This window comes from Castor canadensis, chromosome 15 (genome assembly GCF_047511655.1).
Source record: "Castor canadensis chromosome 15, mCasCan1.hap1v2, whole genome shotgun sequence".
In the NCBI taxonomy this organism is placed as follows: domain Eukaryota; kingdom Metazoa; phylum Chordata; class Mammalia; order Rodentia; family Castoridae; genus Castor; species Castor canadensis.
Window position 1 is genome coordinate 3,611,059 of NC_133400.1, and position 23,338 is coordinate 3,634,396.

The window sequence follows — 23,338 nt, forward strand, 5'->3', positions numbered from 1 at the left end:
TTTCGTTTGGGGGGCACTGGGATTGAAACCTGCGGCCTTGAATGCCAGATGGGTGCTCTGAGCCACAGAAGGAGAGGGAGGGGTGAAGAAATGGAAGAGGAGGGTGATGAATAGAAGAAGGAAGGGGAGAGGGGCGAGACAGAGGAGGGGGAGGGGAGCAGGGCAAGGCAGGAGGGGAGGGGGCAGAGGACGTGGCTGGCCGAGCATCCCATGGAGCTGGGACACAGCCAAGAGCCTGCAGCCTGTCACCAGGGTGGTGGCAGGAGGAGCCTGACCCCACAGTCTGTCAGTGGGACCTGGCTCCACTCTGGGCTGGTGTATAGCATCTGGACCCAGTTGAATGAGCAGGACAGTACAGACAGACACACATACTCAGACACAGACACACAGAAATGCATGCACACATACACACATGCTCACACAGAAACACAAAGAGACAATATGCACATAGACAGACAGACAGACACACACACACACAGAGGCATCCGGAAGTGATTTCCCCAGGTGCTCCCACTGCTGTCAGCAGCCAGAGATCATCTGACCCCCAGTGAGACCTGCAGGACCCTCAGACCTCTTCTGAGGGGTTCAGAAGAGGTACTGGGGCTTGAACTCAGGGCCTACACCTCAAGCCACTTCACCAGCCCTTTTTTTGAGATAGGGTCTCATGGAACTATTTGCCCAGGCTGGCTTGGAACTGCAATCCTCCTGATCTCTGCCTCCTGAGTAGCTAGGATTACAGGTGTGAGCCACCAGTGCCTTTAAACAAACCTTTTAAACATTTAAAAAAAAAATCACCCACAGATAGCAAGAAAAACATTTCTAAAGATTTCCCCTGAAGCCCTGCCTTCCCCACCTGCAATTCTCAAAACCAAGAGGCTCTGAAAACTAAGAGAAATTTGAGTTTGTGGCAGATCACCTGCCATCAAACTACATGCAGATGGATGCAAGGCCCCTTATGGTCATCTCGCATGCAGAAAAATAACGTGTTAGACAATGGGGCATGGACAGGCCCACTGGGGAGCATGGGAGTCAACAGTCAGTCAAGCTGGATATACCCTAGCACCTGGGAGGCAGAGGCAGAAAGATCAAGTTCAAAAGCAGCCTGGGCTACATAGCAAGGTCCTATCTAAAGAAGGCCAATCAGTAGGATTTGTTTCTACTTCAGGCCTCAGGTTAGGAGTCACAGCTCAACGGTAAAATCAGAGCCGATACTACTTAAGTCTCTCTAGGCACTTTGCTCTGCCTGAGGCCCCTCCTGGTGAAAGGCTGGTTATCCCTGGGAAAGTCAAGTTCACGGAGACAGAGAAACTGGTGAGTGAAAGGGCTGGACTTAAGGAGGACAGTCTCAATCTGAGGCGAGGAGCAGGTTCTGGAGACAGATGGAGACGATGGTTTACAGAAATAGAAGTATGCTTACTGCCACTTGACCTGCCCACGTAAAAAGGGCTAAGCTTTATCACAACTTAACAAAATTCAGTTTTGAGTGACATGCCAGCCCCGGAGATGTCTCCTGCAGTGATTCTAAAAGTGGGGACAACAGACTGTACCTCCTGCCCCCATGACTCATCATCAGCCAGCACCCTATCCACAGGGCAGCCCACACCCTGCCACCACCCAGGACAGAGCTCCAGATTCAGACATCAGGGCCCTGAGTGCAGGTTCTGCCCCCCCACAAATGCTGCGATGCAAAGGAAGACAAACTACCCCTTCTGAGCAGTGTCCCAAAATGGAAGGCATAGACCCTACTGTGACAGAAGACCAAAGCCCACAGGAACACATTCCACACAGGCACTGTCCCCACAGTTGTGTGACAGCAGTGGTGCTGGGGTGTTAGAAGGGGCTTTCTGAGCTGGAGATAAGGAAGGTACCCCAGGATTCTTCTGAGAGCTCCCTGGGAAGCTGAGAGCCCTGAGGGAAGATAAAATTGGGCAAGAGGACACAGGACAGCTCCCCTGCACAGTGTGAGACCCAAGAACATCTGAAGGGGGGAGGAGAGGGGAGCAAAGAGTGACAGGGTGTCAGGGAGCAGGTGAGGCAGAAGGTGGCACTGTCCTCAGAGAACAGAGGAGGGATGACAGAACAGACAGGCAGAGGCAGGTGACAGCACTAGCTATTCTTATTTAGGGCACAAGAAAAGGTAAAGTCAGGTAGAGAAGATGGTCACGTCTTCCAGTCTAGTAGTCTGCCCAGGCCTTGCTGGACCCTTCTCCCTACACCCCACCCACAATGGCCACCCTCTCTGGTGCTCAGACAATCGCTACCAGTAGGCTCCTCCCCACTCTTCTGGCCACCTGCCCACTGATGTCACCTTAGCTTCCCCATGGGGGTCTGCCCTGCTCAAAGCACTCTGCACTGCCTGAGGCCAAGGGGACATAGTGTACCCTGAAGAGAACGTCCCAATTTAATCTTTTTTTGGAGCTTGAGCTCCCAAACTTAGCCTTTGGGGAGAAAACAGAGCAAAGGCGTAAGCTCTGAGATCCCACTCGAGCAGCGTGACAGACAGGGGAGAGCTGCGGCTTGACATGGGGATAAACGGAGGGAGTCAGGAGCAGCACCTCTCTCACAGCTTCGCCAATACTCCTAGGATAAAATAAACACAGCAGGCACTGCTTTGTGTCCCCAGAGAGGGTGTTTATGTCTCAAAATAAACACCTCCCGCCCTCCCTCCCGCTGGGCTTCTGGTCAAAGGACCCAGTGTCCGTGCTCTGATCCACGCAGGACAGAGGGAACTCAAGTTCCCAGCAGCCTTTGCCTAAGCAGAGAGGCCAGCAGAAGGCAGCCCTGGCCCCAAGCCCAGGTCTGCAGGGCTCTCAGATCCAAACAGAGACATTGCCAACCGAGCACTGAGAACCAGGTGTCCAGAGCAGTGAGGGTACCAGGGGCCAATCACAGAACCTCCCGACCGTGTCTCCCCAGCCCCAGGACTACCAGCAGAATCCAGGACACCTCTTATCCCTTCATGTCACAGACATGCTCACATTCTGCCCATTCATGTCCTCACTGCCTGCCTCCCGCAGGCAAGGCCAGTGCCTGCAGGTGGGAGCTCCTGTCACTGTGGTCCACAGCTCTGTGCCCACCCTGTTCTCTTTCCAAGCTGGGCCACAGCAGGTGCCGAGACAGTGTGCCTGGGGATCATGCTGCAGGCATGTCACCAGCCCCTCACCTTGCCCCACTTACTGGGCCAGCAGAGGACCTTCTCTCCCCTTTGAGAGCCAGAGCACAGCGCCCATCTCTCTGTGGCCCTGAGAGTCCTCACAGGGAGACAGGAGAGGCTGTGGGGTGGCTGGGGCTGGGGGCAGCACCAAGTCCTGACCTTCCTCCCTTCTCACCCTTGCACAGAGGTCATGCCCACCTGGGGAGTGAGGACACAAGGGTGACTGCTGGACACTCTGACAGCAGCGAGGGTCTCTCCCAGGGCACAGGACTTCTAGGCAGGAAAAGAAACTCGTGAGCTTCTTGGAGAACAAGCCTGTCTGCCATTGACTGCCCTCAGAGACTGCCTGCACCCTCAGCTCATGTCTAAGACATGAAAGGCACCTAGCAATGATCCCACTGATGACTACAACCATCTGGCCAAGGCTCAGCCCAGCAGCCTGGCCTGGAGGCCCTTCTCCTGGCCTCAGGGTCCACTCTGGCTCAGGAGCATGGAGACCCCTCCTCTAGAGACCTTGAATCTCCCAATGACTTGAAAGACAGAGACTGTGGGTCACGACACTTGCTCCAAGGTGGTATCAAGTGGGGACCTAGAAGCAGCCCTGGTCCTGGGAGGGGACTATTCAACAGCCAGCCCTACAGAGAGGCTAACACGCTGTGACCTCCATCACCTACCTCCTGAGCTGCCTGGCTTTGGGATTCAGGCCCTACATCAGGTCCAGATCTGAGAGCTGGAGGGCCCTGCCTTCCCCCGGTCCCCATCACCCACCTCCCAAACACTCACCCCAGCACGGCTCCAGCCCCACAGTCCAGAACTGCCTGCCCCTCTATCCAGCTTCCTCACCAGGCCTTGCTCTCCCCTGTGCCTGGCATGCAGTAGGCACCCAATAAATGCTCATCAAATGAACTGCATCCAACTCCTCATCCCACCCCACAGGGTACACAGAAGCTAGGTACTGGCCCGAGGTGACCAGCGGCCCCCGGGGCCTGGGGTTTGCAGACAATGCCCTCACTGTGCTCGTCCCCAGCACAGTGCAGCCTCCTCTAAGCATTACCGCACAGTCACCCCAGCATCCTCAGGGTGACCTACAAATTCAGTTAAAAATGGATTCTGCTGATCTTAATAAAAGGTCCATTTAGCTTCGGAATGAGGGAAGGTGAATTCCTACAGCCCTGCCCCGTCTGAGCCCTTGGCACAAACACAGGACTCCGATGCCCTCCTGGGTGGAAATGTCAAGCAGAATGGGAACACGTAAGTAGCTGGAGCAGTTTACGTGGTAGTCTGAGGTCCCAGCAGGCCTGGGTGCCAGCAAGCAACCAGGCAAAGGACAGGTCTGCGTTCTCGCCATCAGGGAATGACAATCCGGAAAAGCCTTGGATGAAATCCAAAAGAATCTCCAAGCTCCCCCATGGCCCCAGGGATGGAGGCAGGCACCTCTCCTTTCCTCCCTAAAATTTAAACAATCACGGATGCCCACTGCATGGAGTATGACAACATGACTCAGAAGCATGTGAGCCAAAAGCACTCATTTCCTTAGCTCCCTTCTGTCCCTCCCCAGTGACAGCCAATACTTGCAAATTCATGCAGGTCCCCACCAGAGTTCCTCTGGTGGGGAACTCTAGTGCCCCGGTCACCTGAGCCAAGATCATTCTACTAACATCTGTCCCCAGTCCTGGCCTCTGTCCACTGAGACCATCACAGTGTGGATCCAGCCCCAACCCTCCTCCATAGCCTAAACCCAAAATCTTTCCTAACTCTCTAGACTGTCAGATCGGGTCTGCCAGAGGCTACACAGAACCCTGGTTTCTAGCACCTGGCATGAATATTTGCATATTTTGCACAGAAGCACCACCGTGCGTGACACCACCATGCGTGACACCAGGCCCTTGGGGATTTGGGCAAACACAGCCCTGGCAGCTGGAGTCTGAACCCAAAATGGAGCTGGCCCCCATGGTGTAGAAGAAGGGACTGTGGACCAGGTGACAGGAGCAGCAGCCACACACTCTCTCCTTCTGCCCAAGCTTCCTGAGTGGATCATGGAAGTGGCTCAGCCCAGAGAGGCTTGGACCTTGTCCCACCTGGGGAAGTGCACAGGCTCCGTCTCCACTATCACAAGCAAGGTAGCTCTGAACAAGCCCACTTGCACATGCGTGGACTCTAGGCTCCTGACTTCCTCGGGTGGAGAGCAGTGAGGGCACGGTGAAGACACAGGACAGGTAAGGGCAGATCAGAGACCTGCCACGGGGCAATCTTCAAAGACTCTGAAATCAAGAAAGCTGCATCCCAGTCCAGTGGCTGTGTGACTCAGGGCAAGTCACTTAACCCCTCTGAGCCTCAGGACAATGGGAAACTGTGAGGCGGCTTTCAGCTGCCCCTTTTCTCCCCAACCACGCCTCCTACGCAGTTCCTGTCTGCTTCCTTTCCTCTTGCCAACTCGCCTGCCACTCCACTCAGAAAAGCACCTTCTTTAAAACCACTTGTGTTACATCGCCTCCACCCCTGCTCCCAGCACACAATGGCTACTTATTGCTCCACCGAATGAACTCACGTGCCTCTATGTGTTAAAAAAAAAATCTTATATTAAAAATAATAAATCACCGAACAGCCCACTGGCCCACACAGCGGCTCCATGGTGTGCGCCCCTCCCCATACACACACAGACAGAGGTACACGCTGGCATGGGCGGCTCCACTTCCCCTCATCTCCTACGTGTGTCCAGGGCTGGGACAGAGGCTTTGCATTCACCTGACAGCTACTGGTCCCCCAATGCCCAAACACCATGGACAGAAGTTCAGATTCTCACTCAGGAGAGAACGTCTTGCCAAGCATTTCCTAAACGCACTGTGCAGAGCAGAAGTGTCCTCAATCTGGAAGGCTCTGGGGCATGCCAGCACGCAGTAAAGGCACTGCTAAGTCCTGTGCAGCAGGCCCTGTCTAGCTGTCAGCTCTACCATCTCACAAATGTACCTAAGTAAGGAAATCATCCCAACGCCGAGTCCAAAGTGTTCCCTGGCAAACACCTGAACCATGCGAAGTGTCCAAGGTTACCTCCCACACTTCTGGAGTCATTTCCTGCTCAAAGCCTTCCAGAAAGCACCATGGTCTCCCTGGTAACTGATCTGGATCCTGATCCTGGCACCGACAACCAGCAGCATCCTCTGTCCTCTCGCCTCTGGGAAAAGCAGCGGTCGAGGTGGCTGTCACAGCAGAGGAACAACCCCAGACCGGCCTCTGCAATGTAGACCCTAGACCTCTATGTGTCTCGGTTTCTCTTCTGTAAAATGATAGGGTTGTGTCTTAGGACTCCAGGCTGTCAGCTTGCTGTTGTCACAGGGCCAGGGGACACCTTGGAATCTGAGGGCAGCAGCACAGAGCAAAGGTGACCACTTCCTGAGGAATCCAGGGGGCACCAGGTGCCAGCAGGCCAGGTGCCAGCCACACGATCCCGGGAAATCTCGTTCCATCCTCATAGAGGGGACCAGGCCACACAATGTGCATGAATGTGCGGGCACGCGCGCACACACACACACACACACACAGGCACAGAGGCCATGCACACACAGGTGCACAGAACGTAGGGTGGGGTGGAGCCTGGCTGAGCTTTGTGGATTATGCTGGTGTCAGGTTCCGGCTGTGACACTGCACTGCGGTTTTTGTTTTCTGCTGCTGCAGACTGTGTGCTGCAGGGACACAAGGTGTGACTATGGGGGAATGAGGTCGAGGGCCACAGAGCCCCCGTACCATTCTCACAAATGCATGCATATGAGTTTCCCACGCTGTGTGAGGAGGCAGGGCACCGCATGTCTCCACCTGGACCTGGCTGCCCATCCCTGCTTGACTCAGGGCACTGACTAAGCACACAGTGAGAAACTGGGCACCCAGCAAAAAAGCTTCTGACTCCCTGCTGTTCTGAGCCATGCTCTGGAATATTATTGAGCAATCAAAACGAATGGAGTCCAGGATCCTGCTACGATGTAAACAAACATTATGGTAAGTGAAAGAAACTAGTCACAAAAGGCAGCATCGAACATCCAGAACAGACAAATCCATGGACACAAAGTAGATTTAAGGTTACAGGACCTGGGGGGGAGGAGGGAATGCACTCTTTTAGGAGTGATGAAAAGTGGTTTAAAATTAGACAGTGATGATCACTGTACAATTTTGCCAATGTCCTAAAAAATCACCAAATTGTGCACTTTTAAAGAATTATATCTCAATAAAAGCTATGAGCTGGGTGCTGGTGGCTCACAACTGTAATCTGTTTGAGGCCAGCCTAGGCAAATAGCTTATGAGTCCCCATCTCCAAAAAACCAGAGCAAAATGGATCGGAGGTGTGGCTCAAGTGGTAGAGCACCTGCATTGAGAGTGTGAAGCCCTGAGTTTAAACCCCAATACCACAAAATAAATAAATAAATAAAATTTTCATACCACTAAGCTATACCCCTGGCCCAATAATTTCTTTTACAGAATGAAATGCACACAGCTCTGACGGTACTCCAGGTGACTCTGGAGATGAAGGGGGCAGTGAGTCTGGTCTGCAGAAATTGACAGAAATCATTTCAGCTCTCACTGACTCCCAGAGGTAGGACTGGACTTCACCCTTTGGTTCTCTAGCAGAGATACCTTGGAAAGACCTGGTATGTTTGCAAAAGTTTCTTCTAGACTTGCAAATATGGAGCTGAAAGTTTGCAAGTACAAAAGGTATTATTCCAAGCCTAAAAGGACTTGCCAAAAGCTTCAAAGAGACACAATTTCTAAAATATTAACTTTCTGAGAGGCTAATAAAAATCAATGAACCCCTTCCCCAAGAAAGGAAAAGCAACTCACCAATGTCAGGAACAGATGAGGGGCCACCACTACAGAACCTACAGACACCAGAAGGGAACCTACAGAGCGAGTTGCACCTCATAACTCCACTACCTGAACAGCAGAAATGACAAAAGCTGACCCAAGAAGGAATAAGTTTCTTGGGAGGTTCTCCCTCCCTGCTACAAGACAGCCACCCAAGAAGGAGATTCAGGAGGAGGTGACCAGCAGGGAGCAGGTGTTTCAATGTGGGCAAAACTGGTTTGCTTTGGCAATTATGTCTCCTAGCACATCTGTTTACTGTGGTTTTTAAAGACATCCACTTCATGCTGTTTTTATTGGGTTTTTTTCTTCCCTAACCTCCCATTCTCTCTTTCATCTTGCCAATTGCAGTTTTGCCAACAGCGGAGCTGTTCAGGAACGCCCCTCCTGTGCTGGCAACAATGTGGGAAGGAAGGGTGAACAGAGGATCAACCGGCAACAACTCCAATCTTAGCTACTTTCCCTACATCGCTGGCTTAGACATGTGAGTCCAGTGGGAGACAACATGGATCTACATCTATATCAAGCATGATATAAGCGGGCAGGAGTCAGCAAACACTCTCCCGGCCCAGGAAAATGGGCAGAGAGAGGAAAACTGGGAAAGAAAGAGCAGGCGTAGCGATGACGGTGGGGACAAGATGTTGGTTTCAAGGGATGGTGAGGAGCTGGCTCCCAGGTGCCAAGTATAAGCATATGTGAAGGAAAGTGGGTCTGTGATAATGGTCCTTTACCTTTTGGGGGTCTCGTGCCCCCTTTGTGAGTCCAATAACAGCCACTGATGTCCCCCAGAAAAATGCACAGGTGAGAGGCTTGTGCATTGGGGTGTGATTGTGAAGAAACACTGTGGGTCTTTGTAAGCTCCCCTAACTCTTGGCCCCAGAATGTTCCTCCTTCCTACAGTCTCACCCAAAAGGTGGACTGCTAACAAAGTCCAGATGCTGTGTTTCTGAGGTCTACGTGACAGCTCCCCAGAGCACCAGGGACAGGAAGACGATAAACAACAAAAAATGGAAACAGCCAACATTTATCAAGAGTGCCCTAAACACCAAGCCCTGAATCATACACTCTACTGTAGTTCCTGCACACAGACAGACTGACGGACAGGCACCATACGCCCACTGAGTGCCACCCGAAGCCAGCGTAACTTTTCTGGAGCCCAGCGGTCACACAAAGGCCCATCCACATGAACACCCTTCACCTCAGATTTGCACTGGACCCCAGAGATGGGATGTCTGAGGCTCAGCCCCCACATGCCCCCAGCCGCTTGGTAGCTTCCCGTCCCCCACACCGTCCCCTAGTGAACAGGGTCAGGCAGCTTCAGCTAGGAGACTAGGGGGCAAGGGTACTGCAGCCAGCCCAGGGTAGCAGGATGGGGAGAGGGGTTAAGGGTTAAGGGGATGGGCCCCTTGGTTCCCCAGGCCTTTGAGCAGGGGCTCACAGACCTCCTCACCATTCTTCCACAGTGGTCAGTCATGCATCCCCAGGACCTCTCACCAGAACCGTGCTGGTGGTTTCATATGCTTTATGTCACAGCCCTGCAATAGGTCCTGAGAATGGCTCCATGTGTGGATGAGGGATCAGAAGTAACACAGGGACCTGCAGAGGCCACCAGGTAGAAGGAAGGAGAGGTGATGTCAGGACAGCCTCAGCCAAACCTCACCAGCTGCCCATGGGAGCACATGGCATGATTCTTCCGGAACCTCAGTTTCCCAGCGTGTATCACAGGAGCCCAAGCACTCACGTCACCCCTGTGCAGAGGGAAGGTGGGCAAGTAGGTGACGAGGAGCCGAGAGGAGCTCTGTAAGGGAAGAAACTAAGAAGCAGGTTTGGGGCGTCCTCATTTCCTGTCCCCAGAGAGAAGGACCCTGTGTTGCCAGGACTCCCAGCCAAGCAGTGAGGTGCCTTGAGTCCACTCTGAAGCTGTCTCCAGCCGGGGGGGCGGGGGGGTGGTGTGCAGCCCCCGCCACTGGCCAGGGGCCTGAGCCAGGCACTGGTACCAGTGTTGCTGACGCTCTGTTCTGCTGGCCTGATTATGGCTTGGGTGCAGCCTCAGCCAGGATCACAGGGGATCCATCATGCCCCAGGGGGACCCCAGGCACCTGGACACTTCAGAGTCAGCCTGTCAGCTGGGCCACCTGGCTGCCTAGCTTGGGCCTGGAGGTGACAGAGGCGGGGCACCTCCAGGAAGGCACTCACTTGGCAGGTCACTATTAACCCCCTCACAGCAGCCCAACCCACGCTCAGTAAGGCTGACCTTGTCCAGTCACTCCAAGGTCACTCCAGAGGCCAGCTAAGGAGGGGAAGCCAACTTCCCTGGAGTGCTTGGCAAAGAGACACTCATTCAAGACACTCTTCCAAGAGTTGATCTTGCCAGCGTCTAATGCATGGCAGTTGTCACCGCCACTCCTGGTTGTCACCATCGTCACCTTCACATACTTCTCTGAAGACCCAGGCTGTGTGTCCTGTCCCAGTGTCTCTGAAGAGGGATGGATGTTACAGCGGGGGGGAGTGCTGCTGAATGCGCAGTGCTTTCACACAGACACAACACTCATGGCCTCCACTGGGCCAACCCATGGCCTCCACCCTGGCTGCCCTTCTCTCTCACTCAGTAGCACCCGTGCACAGTAGGACTTTCGTGAGACTCACTGGATGGACGAACTCATCATTCCTGCTTTCGCCTCACCCCCGCAGCCTGTGGCAGGATGCTCAGCACGTCAGTGCCCCGTGAACGTCTTCCCGCCCAGCGGTCCAAGCCTCCATGGACCCGGCCCCGGTTCATCAGCCAGGGTCAGAATGATGGCATGAACGAGAGAACAGAACTGTGTCAGCGCACTAAGACCGTCTGCTCCCCAGAGCCACCCCACTCTCCCAGCAGCCCACTCAGAACTGGAGAGGACCCCAAAAAGGCATTCTTCTTCAGACAGCCCCCTGCCATGACGCCCGGCCCGTGAGGGAACAGGTTCTCTGTCCCTGGAGGGACTCAGGGGAGACAGAGCCCCACTGTGCAATACTAAGTCGGACTGTGAGGACAGAGAGGAAAGATTTCTGCATGTGTAGGAAGTGCCAAACATACTTGTGACCTCTGCAAGGAAGGTTCGAGAAGGCAGGCATTGCAAGGTGCACCAGGGCCAGGCACAGGGATTCTACTCGAGCTGTGATCTTGTCGCTGCCTTCACCTCTCAGCATAAAGGGAGACCAATGGCCTCTACTGTGCACGGACAAGAGGGCGTGTGCAGGACTGAGTGTGCGCATAGGACGTGAGTGCACTCGGGGGCGCGTGCAAGAGCACGAGTCTGTGTGAGAATGCAGGGGTGAGGGTGTGCATGTGAGAGCATGCCTGCATACACATATATGCGTGAGTGTATGAACATGTCCAAGAGTGACTGTACACGAACGTGTGGAAGGGGTTTATATGTAAATGTGTGTGCACATAAACATGAGTGCACGAGAACATGCTGAAAGTGTGTCAGAGAGGAGAGAAGGACGGTGAGGGTGTCAGGGCTGAGCAGATCAGAGAGACAAGTGAGGGACATGACACGACCATCACACCTGAGGACATGGTGGAGAACAGACCCTAACACCCAGCTGTCTCTCAATGCAGGTGGCCTGGCACACAAAATCACCTGGATCTCAACCTGAGCCTGAGCTCCTTGGGAAGGGACTTTGAGACCCCACTCTGGCTCCTCTTGTGCGTGCCACCATGCCTGGCTCTGGTTGATCAGCTGGGATGGAGCTGACACCACAGCCCCAGCCACCTTCTCAGTGAGCTGCAAGGAGCCAGGCCTTTTGCCCTGGAGAGACTCGGTTCACCCACGTGACAGGAAGCAGCTGATGTGACCCCTTCAGTGGTTCAACGGGGAGAATGGGCCACCACACCAAACTGCTTGTAAGGTGAGCAAACCTGGCACCTGTCCCCAAGACACCTGTAACCCACTTAAAGACGTGGGAGAAGTGTGGAGGGCAGCAGCGACCCTGCTGTAAGGGCTCTGGCCACCGCTGCAGGACAGCTTCTGATGCCACCCTGCTTCATGTGGCCGAGGACCAGGAGCATCCCATCCACACGTGAGCCAGCCACCAAATTCGAGGGGCCACTCTGTGTGACTGCTGCCCTGGCACACTCCCAGCTCCTGAGGAGACAGGGCAGTTGGGTCTATCCCCAGAGTGGCACCTCCCCTCCACGGCAGCCTAGAAAGCAGGTGGCCTGGGGAAGGGGTACACAGTCCTCTTGATGGGTGGGGCCCAGGCAGACGCAGAGGTGCCGTTCCACCCCTGGTCCCTCTGGCCTGCCCCACACTCCAAATGGTCCAGGGCCCTCTGTTTACATGCTCCCCGGAGGGGATGTCACACAATGGTACAAAAAGAGGAACAGCACATGACCTCAAAAGACCCTCTGGAAGGGGGACAGCACTGGACAGCTGGCACAAAGGAACCCCATAATTCAGTTGGCACCAGAGCCAAATGTACCATGACCCCAAGATATTCTCAGTATATCACACCACCTGGGGTCACCCTTGGGCTCCTGAGGCCTCCCCCTGCACCCAAAGTGTACACCAGAACCCCAGAGCCCCACATCTTGGTCATGCTGCACCTGGCAGTCTGTGGTCACCTCCCTGCTGGCTTGCTCCCCCATGGAGTAGCCCTGCAGAAGCCCCTGCCTGCTGCAGACCTCTGGGCAGGTAGCAGGGCAGGGCTATGGCCCATGGCTTACAATCAAAAACAGGGGTGCAGGAAGTCAGTGTTCCAACCCTCTCCTCTTGTTGATCCCCACTGCAAGCTGGTAAAAGACTTGCTAAATGGAGCCTTGGTGGGCCAAGGCCAGCCCAGCCTCGACCCATCTCCTCTAGGTGCCACCTGACCCCAGGACACAGGCACTAGCCTGGCCTCTCTCCATCCCTGCCCTGTCATGCACTGTTAGTCACTTGATCTAGAACTCTCCTAGGTTCCTGAGCAGGGCCTCCTGCTGTGAGAAGTGGGCATGACACCACCTTCCCCCAGGGTGGCCACACCACCCTCCGTGGTCAGAGGAGGAGTGGGCAGCCTTCGCAGGGAGGTAGATGACATCTTCCCCAAGATCACCAAATTAGCTGGTGGCACAGTGGAACCCAGAGAGGACCTAGAGGAATCCTGACTCAGTGGGCCACTGTGGAAGTTGAAGCCTAGGGCAAGGGTCCAACACCTTGCACGTGACCTGTCTTTTACCTGCTCCCAGCTTTCTGAGTCTCCCATCACGATGCACGATCATTCCTAAACATATGATGTCGTGCAACCCAAAAACACTGAGTGGCTCCTACAGTGAGAAATTGGCAGACAGAGAGGGGCCCCAACCTCTTCTCCAATGAACCCTATATAAAGCAGTCCATCTGTCCACCAAGGTGGCCCCTAACCCCCTGTGGTCACATCCAGGCTACATCAGAAGTATGATAAGCGGTTAAGGGCATGGACACAGAGCCAAACTGTAGGTGGAATCCCAGTCCCGGTACTTCCCAGCCGTGTGACTTTGGACAAGTGACTTCCCCTCTCTGCGTCAATTGTCTTCTCTCTAAAATAAGCAAACTTGCTAGAGACTCAGCTGGAGACAACACGGGCAAAGCTCTCAGGACACAGAGTGAGAACTATAAATGATGTCTACTGCCACCATCACCATCGCCTTCTCCCGAGGCTCTGTCCACTAGAACCTGGAGGAGTTAGGTGGACAGAGGAACTTCAGCACCCTTCCTTGTTGCCGTTTTATCCAACAATGATACCGCTGATGGCAGGACAATGTGACCCAGTGGTCTTGGCCTCTGAAGGTGGCCCTTGGACCCTGGGCCACATCCTCACCTCCACACTCTCAGTGCATATCTGGCCTGGTGAACAGAAGCCCACAAGGTGCCTGCCCGGGGGGCCAGTCAGACCACACCCCAACTCTGCCCTTGTGCCATTCAAACAAGGCTGCTGCAGCCCCCCAGGAAACCTGGTCCAGCCACCAGTTCAATGCAGGGCTCCACACTGATGGGCCGGGCAGTGGGAAACAAAAGCAAATTGCTAGGGTAGCCAGGCCCAGGGCGGGGAGCCTGCGGGCCACACTGTCTTCTCTGCCCATGGTCAGTCCTGCCAACAGGTGGAGAGTGACAAGATGGTTAGCGCTTGAGGGGTGCAGAGGGGTGAGCTAATGGTCTCCTCCTGCACCCATTTACAGGGGGGTAAACTGAGATCCACATGAGAGGAGCATCCCAGGCCTGTGTGTGCTGGGACCAGATCCCAGGCTCCTGATGCCCAGGACTGCACTGCAGCAAGTCAAATCGCAAGTCCAGGCAACACCTTCCCTGATGCTAACACAGCTCCTTTCCCCAGGGGAGGACAAACAGCATCTTTAGCTGCAGACCTACCCTCCATGGAGACCAGGAACGCCGGGGTGCAGCTGACAAGTGGCAGAAAAGGTGTCAGACATGAATTTCCCAAATCTAAGTTACATCATATCATTTGCCTGCTTACAGCTTCCCACGGGAAGCAGGTCCTCAGAGGGCTGGACCCACAGTCACCTGAGGACCCAGCAATCCACCCTGGGGTGACCCCAAGAGACATGTATCTCCCAGCAGCACTGTTCACAGTACCAAGCAGTAGGAACCACCCAAACATCCACAAACTTCTATGAATAAAGAAAACATGGCTTCCCCACACAGCGGAATATTACTCAGCCAGAAAAGGAACAAAGCTGAAACACAGCCACACTGTAGCACAGATGAGACTGAGCACAGAGCCACGCATGGACCATGTGCCGAAGAGTCCACACATGTGAAGTACTCAGAACCAGCAGACGCAGAGGGCCAGGAAACAGTCGGACAGCTGCCAGGGCAGGGCACTAAGGGACGGAGCTTCCTTCGAGGTGACAGGAAGGGTACGTGACTTTGTGAAGTGTAAACTGAGTTATACTTTTAAAAGATGGATTTATGCTGTATGAATTCTATCGCAACTTATTATTTCTCAGGGTGAGCCCCGTGGCCAGAACTCCAGCTCAAAGGCCCTGTGGGACAATGACAGAGTCACACACCTCATTCCTGCCTCGTCCACCACCCACTCCAGCTCCTCTCCCGACCCCACAGTGGCCTCAGTCCCTCTGCTGGTGCACAGACCGCAGCCTAGCACCAACACATTGATGCTCAGTAAAGACAAACCAAGACACAACCAGAACCTTGACCATGATCTTTACAGTAAGTCCTAGACCCCTCACTGGGCTTCTGGCACCCTCGACAGCCATGCCACCCTGCCCTGGACTCTCCATCAAGCATAGCCAATGCCCAGGGACTGCTCTCAGACAGACAATAGAACAGGCTGGGTGGGGCCAGTCCCAGGCATTTCTAAATCCATGCATGCTGGTGTTGATTCAAATGTCCACACAGGGACTCCAGGAGCTGCCTGCCAGCCTGTGGCACACCTCTCTTCCTGCTCCCACAGGACTTCCCAGGTCCACCTGCCCCCCCATCCTTCTCGGTCTTCAAGACTCAGCTTAGATGTCACCTCCTCCAGAAAACCTTCCCTGAATACGCCCACTTCCCTCCCTCCCGTGAGCTCCCACAGTCTCATCCTGACAGAACACAGGACTCAGCACACTGCATGGCCAAGGGTGGACCCTTCATCAGCCCCAACCCCAGTAACCACCGTCCTGAGTGGTCCCTGCACCAGACACTGGAGCGTTTGCCAAGCCATGGGGAGAATCTGCAGGGTCCACAGGACAGCAGGCATGAGTGGGATGGGAGCAGGGCTGCAGCTTTAACCTGGGCATGGCGCTGCCAGTATCTCTGTCAAAAAGCACACAGCTAATGAGCTTGCATTACTGAAAAACCACTGGCAAACGTGGCTGTGGGTGACAAGCTGTGGGTTTTCATGGTGCCGCATCTGAACACGATGACCTGAATTCCGACCTGACCGTGTCACCCTCTACAGGACAGTCTCACGGTGTTTGGGGACCAGCCTGGTACAAGGAATTTAAACCTAGACCCCAAAAAGGCTCCCATTCCTGACCCCAGCAGGTACCAATGAATCACCAGGTGTCCCCAGCAAGCCCACGTATTCACCATGTGTGCAAGACAAAGCAGCTGCCAGGACCCCAAAGAGCAGTCCTTCCACTTCGACAGATGGGGAACCTGAGTAAAAACCCACACAGTGAGTAGGGGCTCCCTCCACAACCGTCCCAAGAGTGTCCTTTCTCCTGTGACATGGAAAATTGAAGTTCTGAAATGCTCTTTCTGGAGAGTAGGTCTGTCTCCTCCCTCTCCATCATCCCCACCAGGATTTGGACCTACAGAGCACAAGGGACCTTGAATCCTGCACATGGACTCCTCCCCTGTCAAGTACAAGTGTCCAGAGATCTTTGCAGCAGTGTTAATCTCACATGGGTGCATCCCCAGAGATCTAAGCAGAGAAGGGGCTGAGAAGCTTTGCAGACTCTGACCACGCCTCCAGGCCTCCTCCCCGCTTGGATTCCAGGGAAGGCTGAGTTTTGAAGACCTTTTGCCTTCACTTCCTCTCCCATCGCCTCCAGGCTTAGAATAGGGCGTCTGGAAAGTTTACTCCTCTGAGCAGGTGGCTCCCAGCCAGCCAAGAAAAAGCACAGAGCTCCCCTCGGAGGAGGTGGTCTGTGCTTGAGACAGGCCTGAGGCCTAGCACTGTTTAACTGCTGCCAGGAAACAGGTGCCAGCACAGTCTGGCACCTTCCAGAAGGCTCTGCCATCCAGTGGTTCCTGACCAGGTGTCCCAAGGCCTTAGTCCTAGGGTGAAGGAGTGGCCAGGGCCTCCCTGAAGAGTGGGGAGCCTGTGGGTGCAGAGCGCCAGGAAACAGGAGAAACAGATGTGTGGCTGCCTGACGGGTGAGCGATGACAGACAGGCTCTACAGACCTCAGATGCCGTGCAGAGAAGAGAGGCAGCCAGGCAGCAGCACCTGCTCTGGGCTCCATGGCCACACCCAGGGGACTCAACAGGGCGACCGCTGGTGACAAGCCAGGGTGCAGCTAGGAACACGGAACACGGCTGCCTGCCCCATCAGCTGGCACGCTGACAGGAAGCCCACCTGTGGAGTACACCCCTCTGCTGATGGGAACAGGAGGCAGAGCCGGCCGAACAGCAGCATTTGGGATACTGGAGACCCTTGGGCTTCTGCCCCAGGTAAGCTAATGCTGCTGAGCACCTGGGCACACGCAGGAAAAGGAAGTCACCCTCTCAGGCACAGCCGCCTTCACAGTTGGAGGGGCAGAGGGACAGAGGACAGGGCCAAGGGTAGAACACAGACTCCTGGAGACAGACCCTTAGATCCAATACCGGTCCTGCTGCTACTAGCTGAGTGACCATGAGCAAGTCACTTAACCTCTCTGGACTCATTTCTCATCCATGAACTGGGGATGGCGGCCCCTCCCTCCCGAGGGGTACTGCGAGGACTCAGTAAACCTGGTTATGAGGAAACCATGGCACAGCCCGGAGTACAGGATGTAGCTGCCTCTCCCATTGCCACCTCCAGAAACCTGGCAGCCCTGCCTCCAGCTCTGACAGGAGGGACAACACATCCCAGCCCGGCAAAGGAGGGTCAGAGACAGTCCCCAGAGCCAGGGACAGCGGTAAGACACACAAGATAGGAGAAGGGACCCCATGTTCACTGTGCACCCATGCCCTTGCTGCTTCACGCGGTTCCCACTGCAAACCTGCCAGGGGATGGCCCATCCCTATTTCTGGGCTGTAACAGCTGAGGCTCAGAAGGGGCAGGAGTTTTATCCTAGGTCACACAGCCAGGAGCACCTGGCAGGATGAAGATTCAAGCCAGATCGGTGTTCAGGCAAACCTGGGGTCTTTCCATGGTTTCACAGAGCTTCAGGTACTGGGAATCTTTCATGGGCAGGAGGTGCCAGGCTCAGAAAGGACAGGCTGCACCACTCCCCAGCCCAGCCTGGACACTGCCCGACCCACACAGCAAGCAGTGACCTGCGGCCTGCAGAGCACAGTGCTCTAGGGGACGCAGAGACAGCTGGAGAGGCCCCACCAGCAGCCCCACTCAGAGGACGCGGGTGAACACCTCCTTCCTTTCCTTTTAAACATTTCCTTTTGTAGCCTTGAAAGCTGAGTCACTAATGAGCGAGCACTTAGCCGCGGACAGCTCAGGAGTCCTGGGAGGTTCTGGAACATGCCATGTCCCCGCTAAGTGGTTTCCCCGCGGCTCCCTTCCAATGCCCTCCTCCCTCCCACCGAGTTCTCAAACCACACGCAGAAGGAAAGAGGAACACGAATGTGAGAACTGAGGCCTTAGGCCTGGCGTCAGAAAGCCATGCACATGCTTCCCTAACCCCATGCCGAGCCCCTGGAGCCCTCCTCTGCCCTCAGCGCCTGCGCAGTCTGCCTGGGCCCATCCTAGCATTCTTTAGGACTTTCTGTCTCTGTCCCTCCCTGTGACACTGCGGACAGTGCTTGCCTCTGGTTCCCAGTGTCTGGAACTGTGCCTGGCTCACAGTAAGCACTCCATAAATATTTGCTGGATGAATGGGAAGGAGTGGGAGGAGGCAGGAGGAAGGAAGGGCAGAGGGCAGAGGGCCTGGTTCTGGCATCCTGGGCTGTCAGTCTGAGGCCTTGGGAGCCCAGTAAATGTGTCTCTTTCCCGCCATCCAGTGGACCTGAGACTTGCGCACACTGCCCCACCATGCAAGGCAGGCCCAGCCTTGTCACCCGTCAGAATTCTGGCCACTGCCAGTCCTGAGTGGCTCTCCCCTTTCACAACACATGCAACAAGCTGTCTTTGTTCACAGGGCCTTCAAGATCAAGACCAAGCTCCTCTTCTGGACTTCAAGGTTCATTTCTTTCTCCTAATCCCCAGAAGGCACCGCAGGGCTCTCCCAGCCTCTGCACTCTGCTGATCACATCCAGCTCCAACAAATGCACACCCCCCCCAACCCCGCAAGGCTCAACTCAGGCTCTGCCTCCTGTAGGCAGCCTCAGGACCCAGAAGTCCAGCAATCTGGGTTGGAGACCAGACTCAGCAATCTACTTGCGGCAGGTGAGCCACCAAGGTCACCTGACTTCTTAGTCTCCACGTACTCTTCTATAAACTGGGTGTACGAAGGCTCACATAACTCACTTTAGAAATGTGCAGAAGTCAGTTGGACGTTAAGCTGACCCCTCCGGGTGGACCCTGACCTGGCCATCACCATGCCAGACTGCTCTGTATTCTGCCCACGCTGGCCTAGGTGCCCGAGCCTTCCTTTGTTTCCTGAGTCGAGGCAGAAAAGACTCTGAGCCCCCTAGGGAGGGCTGACCACCCTACACAGCATCCCAGCAAGCCTAGAAGGGACACTCAGCCTGCAACCGGAACCCTGCATGAAGAAAACCACCCGCATTCTACAAGAACCTGCGCCACACACAGGGACATCATGAGGGGCCCATTACAGGATAAGTGCTTGACTTAAGGGCATCTATCTGTCCCCCAATTTGCAACTCTCCCGATCACCCCACAGGGCAAGTGGCACCTATTCCCATTTCCCAGCCAGGGGAACTGAGGTACTGCCAGGATAAGAACCAGCTAGTAGGCAGCTCAGCTACCAGAACCAGGACCTCTCCTGTCCCAAATCCAGGCTTTTCTCCCAGGGCCGAACCCTTCAGGAAGGGTAGCTCTTCTGACTCCCAGCTGCAGTGTCTGAGGGCTGGAAGGCGACATACCCACCACAGGAGGTCAGGTGTTTGCCCGTTAAAATTAGAAACCACACCACCAAAAAGACTGCTCGACACTCAAAGCCGACATGGCAGGGAAGGAAACCTGGGCACCACAGGAAGGCCAGGGGTTTTACATCTGGAGGGGAGGAGCAGCAGGTCTGGGCAGGGGTCACTTCACGGATGTGGCATTTGCATATCCCCAGCCATCCCACACCTAGGCACACATGTTCACACACAGCAGGATCAGGAAGTCGTCACGCACAACCATTCCCAAACAGGCCACCCTCACCTGCCCACATGTCCCTCGGCAAGCCTTTCACCAAAACAGACCAGTCTGGTAAAATTAGGATACATGGCACAGAAGCCAAGACAGTGACAGCAGCTCACAGGCGTCTGTCCCTCAGCCCACCAGGCCAGTTCTGGCTGAAGTCCTTGCAAACCCTGATCCAAATCTCTCGGAGCTGCACCTGGAGAAGGCAGGCGCCGCCTGACCTGGTGACCCCAGGCCTCTGCTCTGCTCTGTACAGTCAACTCACACAGAAGAAAGACTCTTCCCACTAGGAAAAATCTGTCTAGGCCACCGTCCTGTGTCCCACACCTGCACATCCTACCCCCATGTCTAGAAATCTGTTGCCACCTGCTGTGAAGCAACCAGAAAGTCTCAAGTGAAAAGCGTGAGTGTGGGTGGAACGCTCTGGAAAAGCTAGGCACTTGGGAGCCAGAGCAGAGAGGAACTTCCCTCTGATGCATTCAGCCTGAGTAAGTGTGGCGACCGACCTCTCTGTGACCATGTGACTGCTCTAATTACCAACGTTATTGGGCAGACATCAGACCGGGCCCCAAATTTCCTCCTTTGAGATTTCGCTGCAAACTCGCCCAGCTCCAGCAGTACCTATTCTTCTACAAGATCACTCCTGACCCTAGTTCCTTGGTCCTCCTGCCCCATGCTTCCAAGACCAGACAGGCTGGTAATCCAGGCAGGGTACGTCCAGCTGGGACAAGGAGCACAGAAGCAGCAAAGAAACAGCACACATCTCTCCCTTCCCAGCACGGATGTCAGATGGCGTGTCTACAGTGAGACAAAAGCTGCTGCTTACCTTTGTTGCGGCCGCCACTGGGGAACTCCAGCCCATGGGTCCATGGCGGGTGAGCCCTTGGCCAGCACACACGAGGGTCCCACACTCCACACAGGCACCAATGATCAGCTGCCGCCCATCGTCCACCAGCAGACTGTGGCTAGCTCGCAGGGTGTAGAGGAACAGGGGCAGCCTGGCCACCCGCACGGACTTCAGCCCCAGACACCGTTTCCTCTCCCGCTGGCAGAAGAAACACACAAAGGTCTCCACCTGGTACTGCCGAGACCAGGCGCTGACAGCATGGTGAGCGCCTTGGGCCTCGTGCTGAAGCCACTGGCCCAGTAGGTCATGGTAGCAGAGCACACAGGTGGCCACCAGTCCAGTGGAATCCGCGGGCCTGGCACGTGGGGCCGGTGGGTACACGGTGAGGAAGGGAAAGAAGGGCTCCTTCTCACCCAGGCGGCTGGTGGGGTTCACATTCAGCTGGAACTCCTTCCCGGGGCCCAGCTCGGCCCCACAGATGTAGCAGACAGATGCTGGGCCTCCTTGGGTTGGGGCAGGCAGCTCACAGAGGGCAGGATCAGAGGCAGAAAAGGCCTGGTGATACCTGCCCAGGAAGCCCTGCACAGAGCTAATGAGCTCCTGGTCCTGGCAGGCCCGGTACAGGGCCCAGACATCCTCCAGGACGCTGAAGCACTTGGGGCAGCTGCGGACCTCACAGCGCTTGTTGGGGGCCCGGGCATTGGGCGGGCAGGGCAGCAGGCTAAGAAAGGGGAAATGCATGGTGCTCCTGGCATTCCCATTGAGGATCCGGGAGGGCACTGCCCGGGCGTCCTGGGTGCAGTCCTCTCCACAGAGGTAGCAGGCCTCCCGAAGGGTCCCAGCAGGTGGGCCCTCCTCCCTCTGGAGCCTCCGGCCCTTGGAAGCCATGCCGGGGGCGTGGCTGTTCAGGGGCACCACATAGAGTCGCTGCAGGACAGGCACATTGGCTAGCTCAAAGCTGTGCCACTGCTGCATGAGGGAGGAGAAGCAGCAGGCACACACCAGGGTGCTGCCCGCCTCGCTGATGGGCTGGGCCCCTGGCGGGGGACTGTGCAGCCACAAGAAGGGGAAGAAGGGAGCCTGGGCCAGCTTCTCCTGCTTCTGCACGTGGATCTGGTGTGGGGAAGCCGGGGACAGTGCTGACCCGCAGATGTAGCAGCACAGGCCCTCTGGTGGCACAGCCTGGCTCTCCAGGAGAGCCTGGGGGACACGGCCACTGTTGTCCTCTCTGGAGCCACAGGGGCCTGGGAAAGGCTGCTCCTTGTGGCCTTCCTCCTCGCTGGTGATGTTGATGTCACTGTCCTCAGAGGTACAGTAGTCCCCAAGGGATTCCCCCAGTGGTCTGCTCTCCTGGGGCTTGACTGCCTTGCTGGAGGGGGCTCCTTTTGAGCCATCTGTAGGGGTTGCTTGGACAGGAGGGCCTTGCCAAGGGGCCGGAATGCCCCTCAGAACGCTGGCTCGGGGCTCAGGGGCCCAGTGCCTTCCAACTCCCTTTCGCCGGCGCCTGACTCCGATCTTGGGCTCCATGTCGGTGTGGAGCTTCGAGGGGACCCCCTCCTCTGCCTCCCCCTGCGCGGGGGGCTCCGCGCCTTGTCCCGGTGGAAGTCCCAGCGCCGGCCTCCACTCCTGGCAGCGACCCCCGCGAGGCCCTGGCCCGGCCGTGGACCTCGGGGCAGTCGGCGCGTCCTGGTGGGGACTGGCGGCGTCGCGCGCAGCCGGGTCCGGCTCCGACAGGGGGTCGGTGTCTGACAACTCCGACAGCTCTGAGTCTCGAGGGTCCTCGCCGGTCGCTCGGGAGCCGGAGCCGCCGCCGCCGCCGCCGCCGTCGTCGTCGTCGTCGCCGGCGCTGCCCAGCGCGTAGGCGACGTTCCACTCGCGGGGGGCCCCGGCGCCCCCGCGGCGCCCGCCCGCGCCCGCGTCGCACTGGTGGGGCCGCTTGAGCCAGTACATGCGCTTGTCCACCGGCGTGCGGGCGCGCTCGAAGGCCGCCCACTGCTCGCCCAGGAAGCAGCGGCACACGGCGCACACCAGCACGCAGCCGTCGGCCGGGGACAGCTCGCGCGCGCCGGGCGCGGGTTCCTGCTGCTGCAGGAACGGGAAGAAGGGCTGCGCGGGGGTCCCCGCCGCCGCCGCCGCCGCCGGCCGCTTCACCTGCAGCTTCAGCTCCTTGCCGCGCCCGATGCCGCCGCCGCAGATGAAGCACGAGAGCGCCGCGCCGCCCGCCGCCCGCTCGCCCACGGCTGCCATGAGCCGCTGCTTGCGGGAGACCGGCGCCGGCCTCCCGCTCATGGCCGCTCAGCGCCCGCCCGCGCCGCCCACGCCGCGCCCAACTTGGACCATGTGTGCGCGCCGCAAAGTTTGGCGGCCGGCGGCGGGCCCGGGCCGGGGCGCACGATCGCTCGTGGCGGCGCCCCCCGGGCCGGCGGAGGCCCCGGCGGCGGCGAGGGCCCAGGCGGCGCCGGCGAGCGCGCCCGGAACGCAGCGGCGGCGGCGGCGGCGGCGGCGGCGGCGGCGGTGGCGGCGGCGGGCCCCGGGCGGCTGGAGCGGCGGCCG

The 23,338-nt window shown here is 56.6% G+C and overlaps 1 protein-coding gene across 4 annotated transcripts in view; it reads right to left on the reverse strand.

Moving 5' to 3' along the window:
• The window catches only part of Gse1 (Gse1 coiled-coil protein), a 361,804-nt gene extending 339,211 nt beyond the window's left edge, over positions 1 to 22,593 (reverse strand). For 2 of the 4 annotated variants that reach the window (XM_074055529.1, XM_074055528.1), the window contains exon 1: positions 20,765 to 22,592. In XM_074055529.1, coding sequence (XP_073911630.1) covers positions 20,765 to 22,312 — 1,548 coding nt within the window. In that variant the 5' untranslated portion in view covers positions 22,313 to 22,592. Of the gene's footprint in view, positions 1 to 20,764 lie in introns of all 4 variants that reach the window. The other 2 variants (XM_074055530.1, XM_074055531.1) reach the window with 2 other exon arrangements.
• Positions 22,594 to 23,338: the final 745 nt, after the last annotated feature.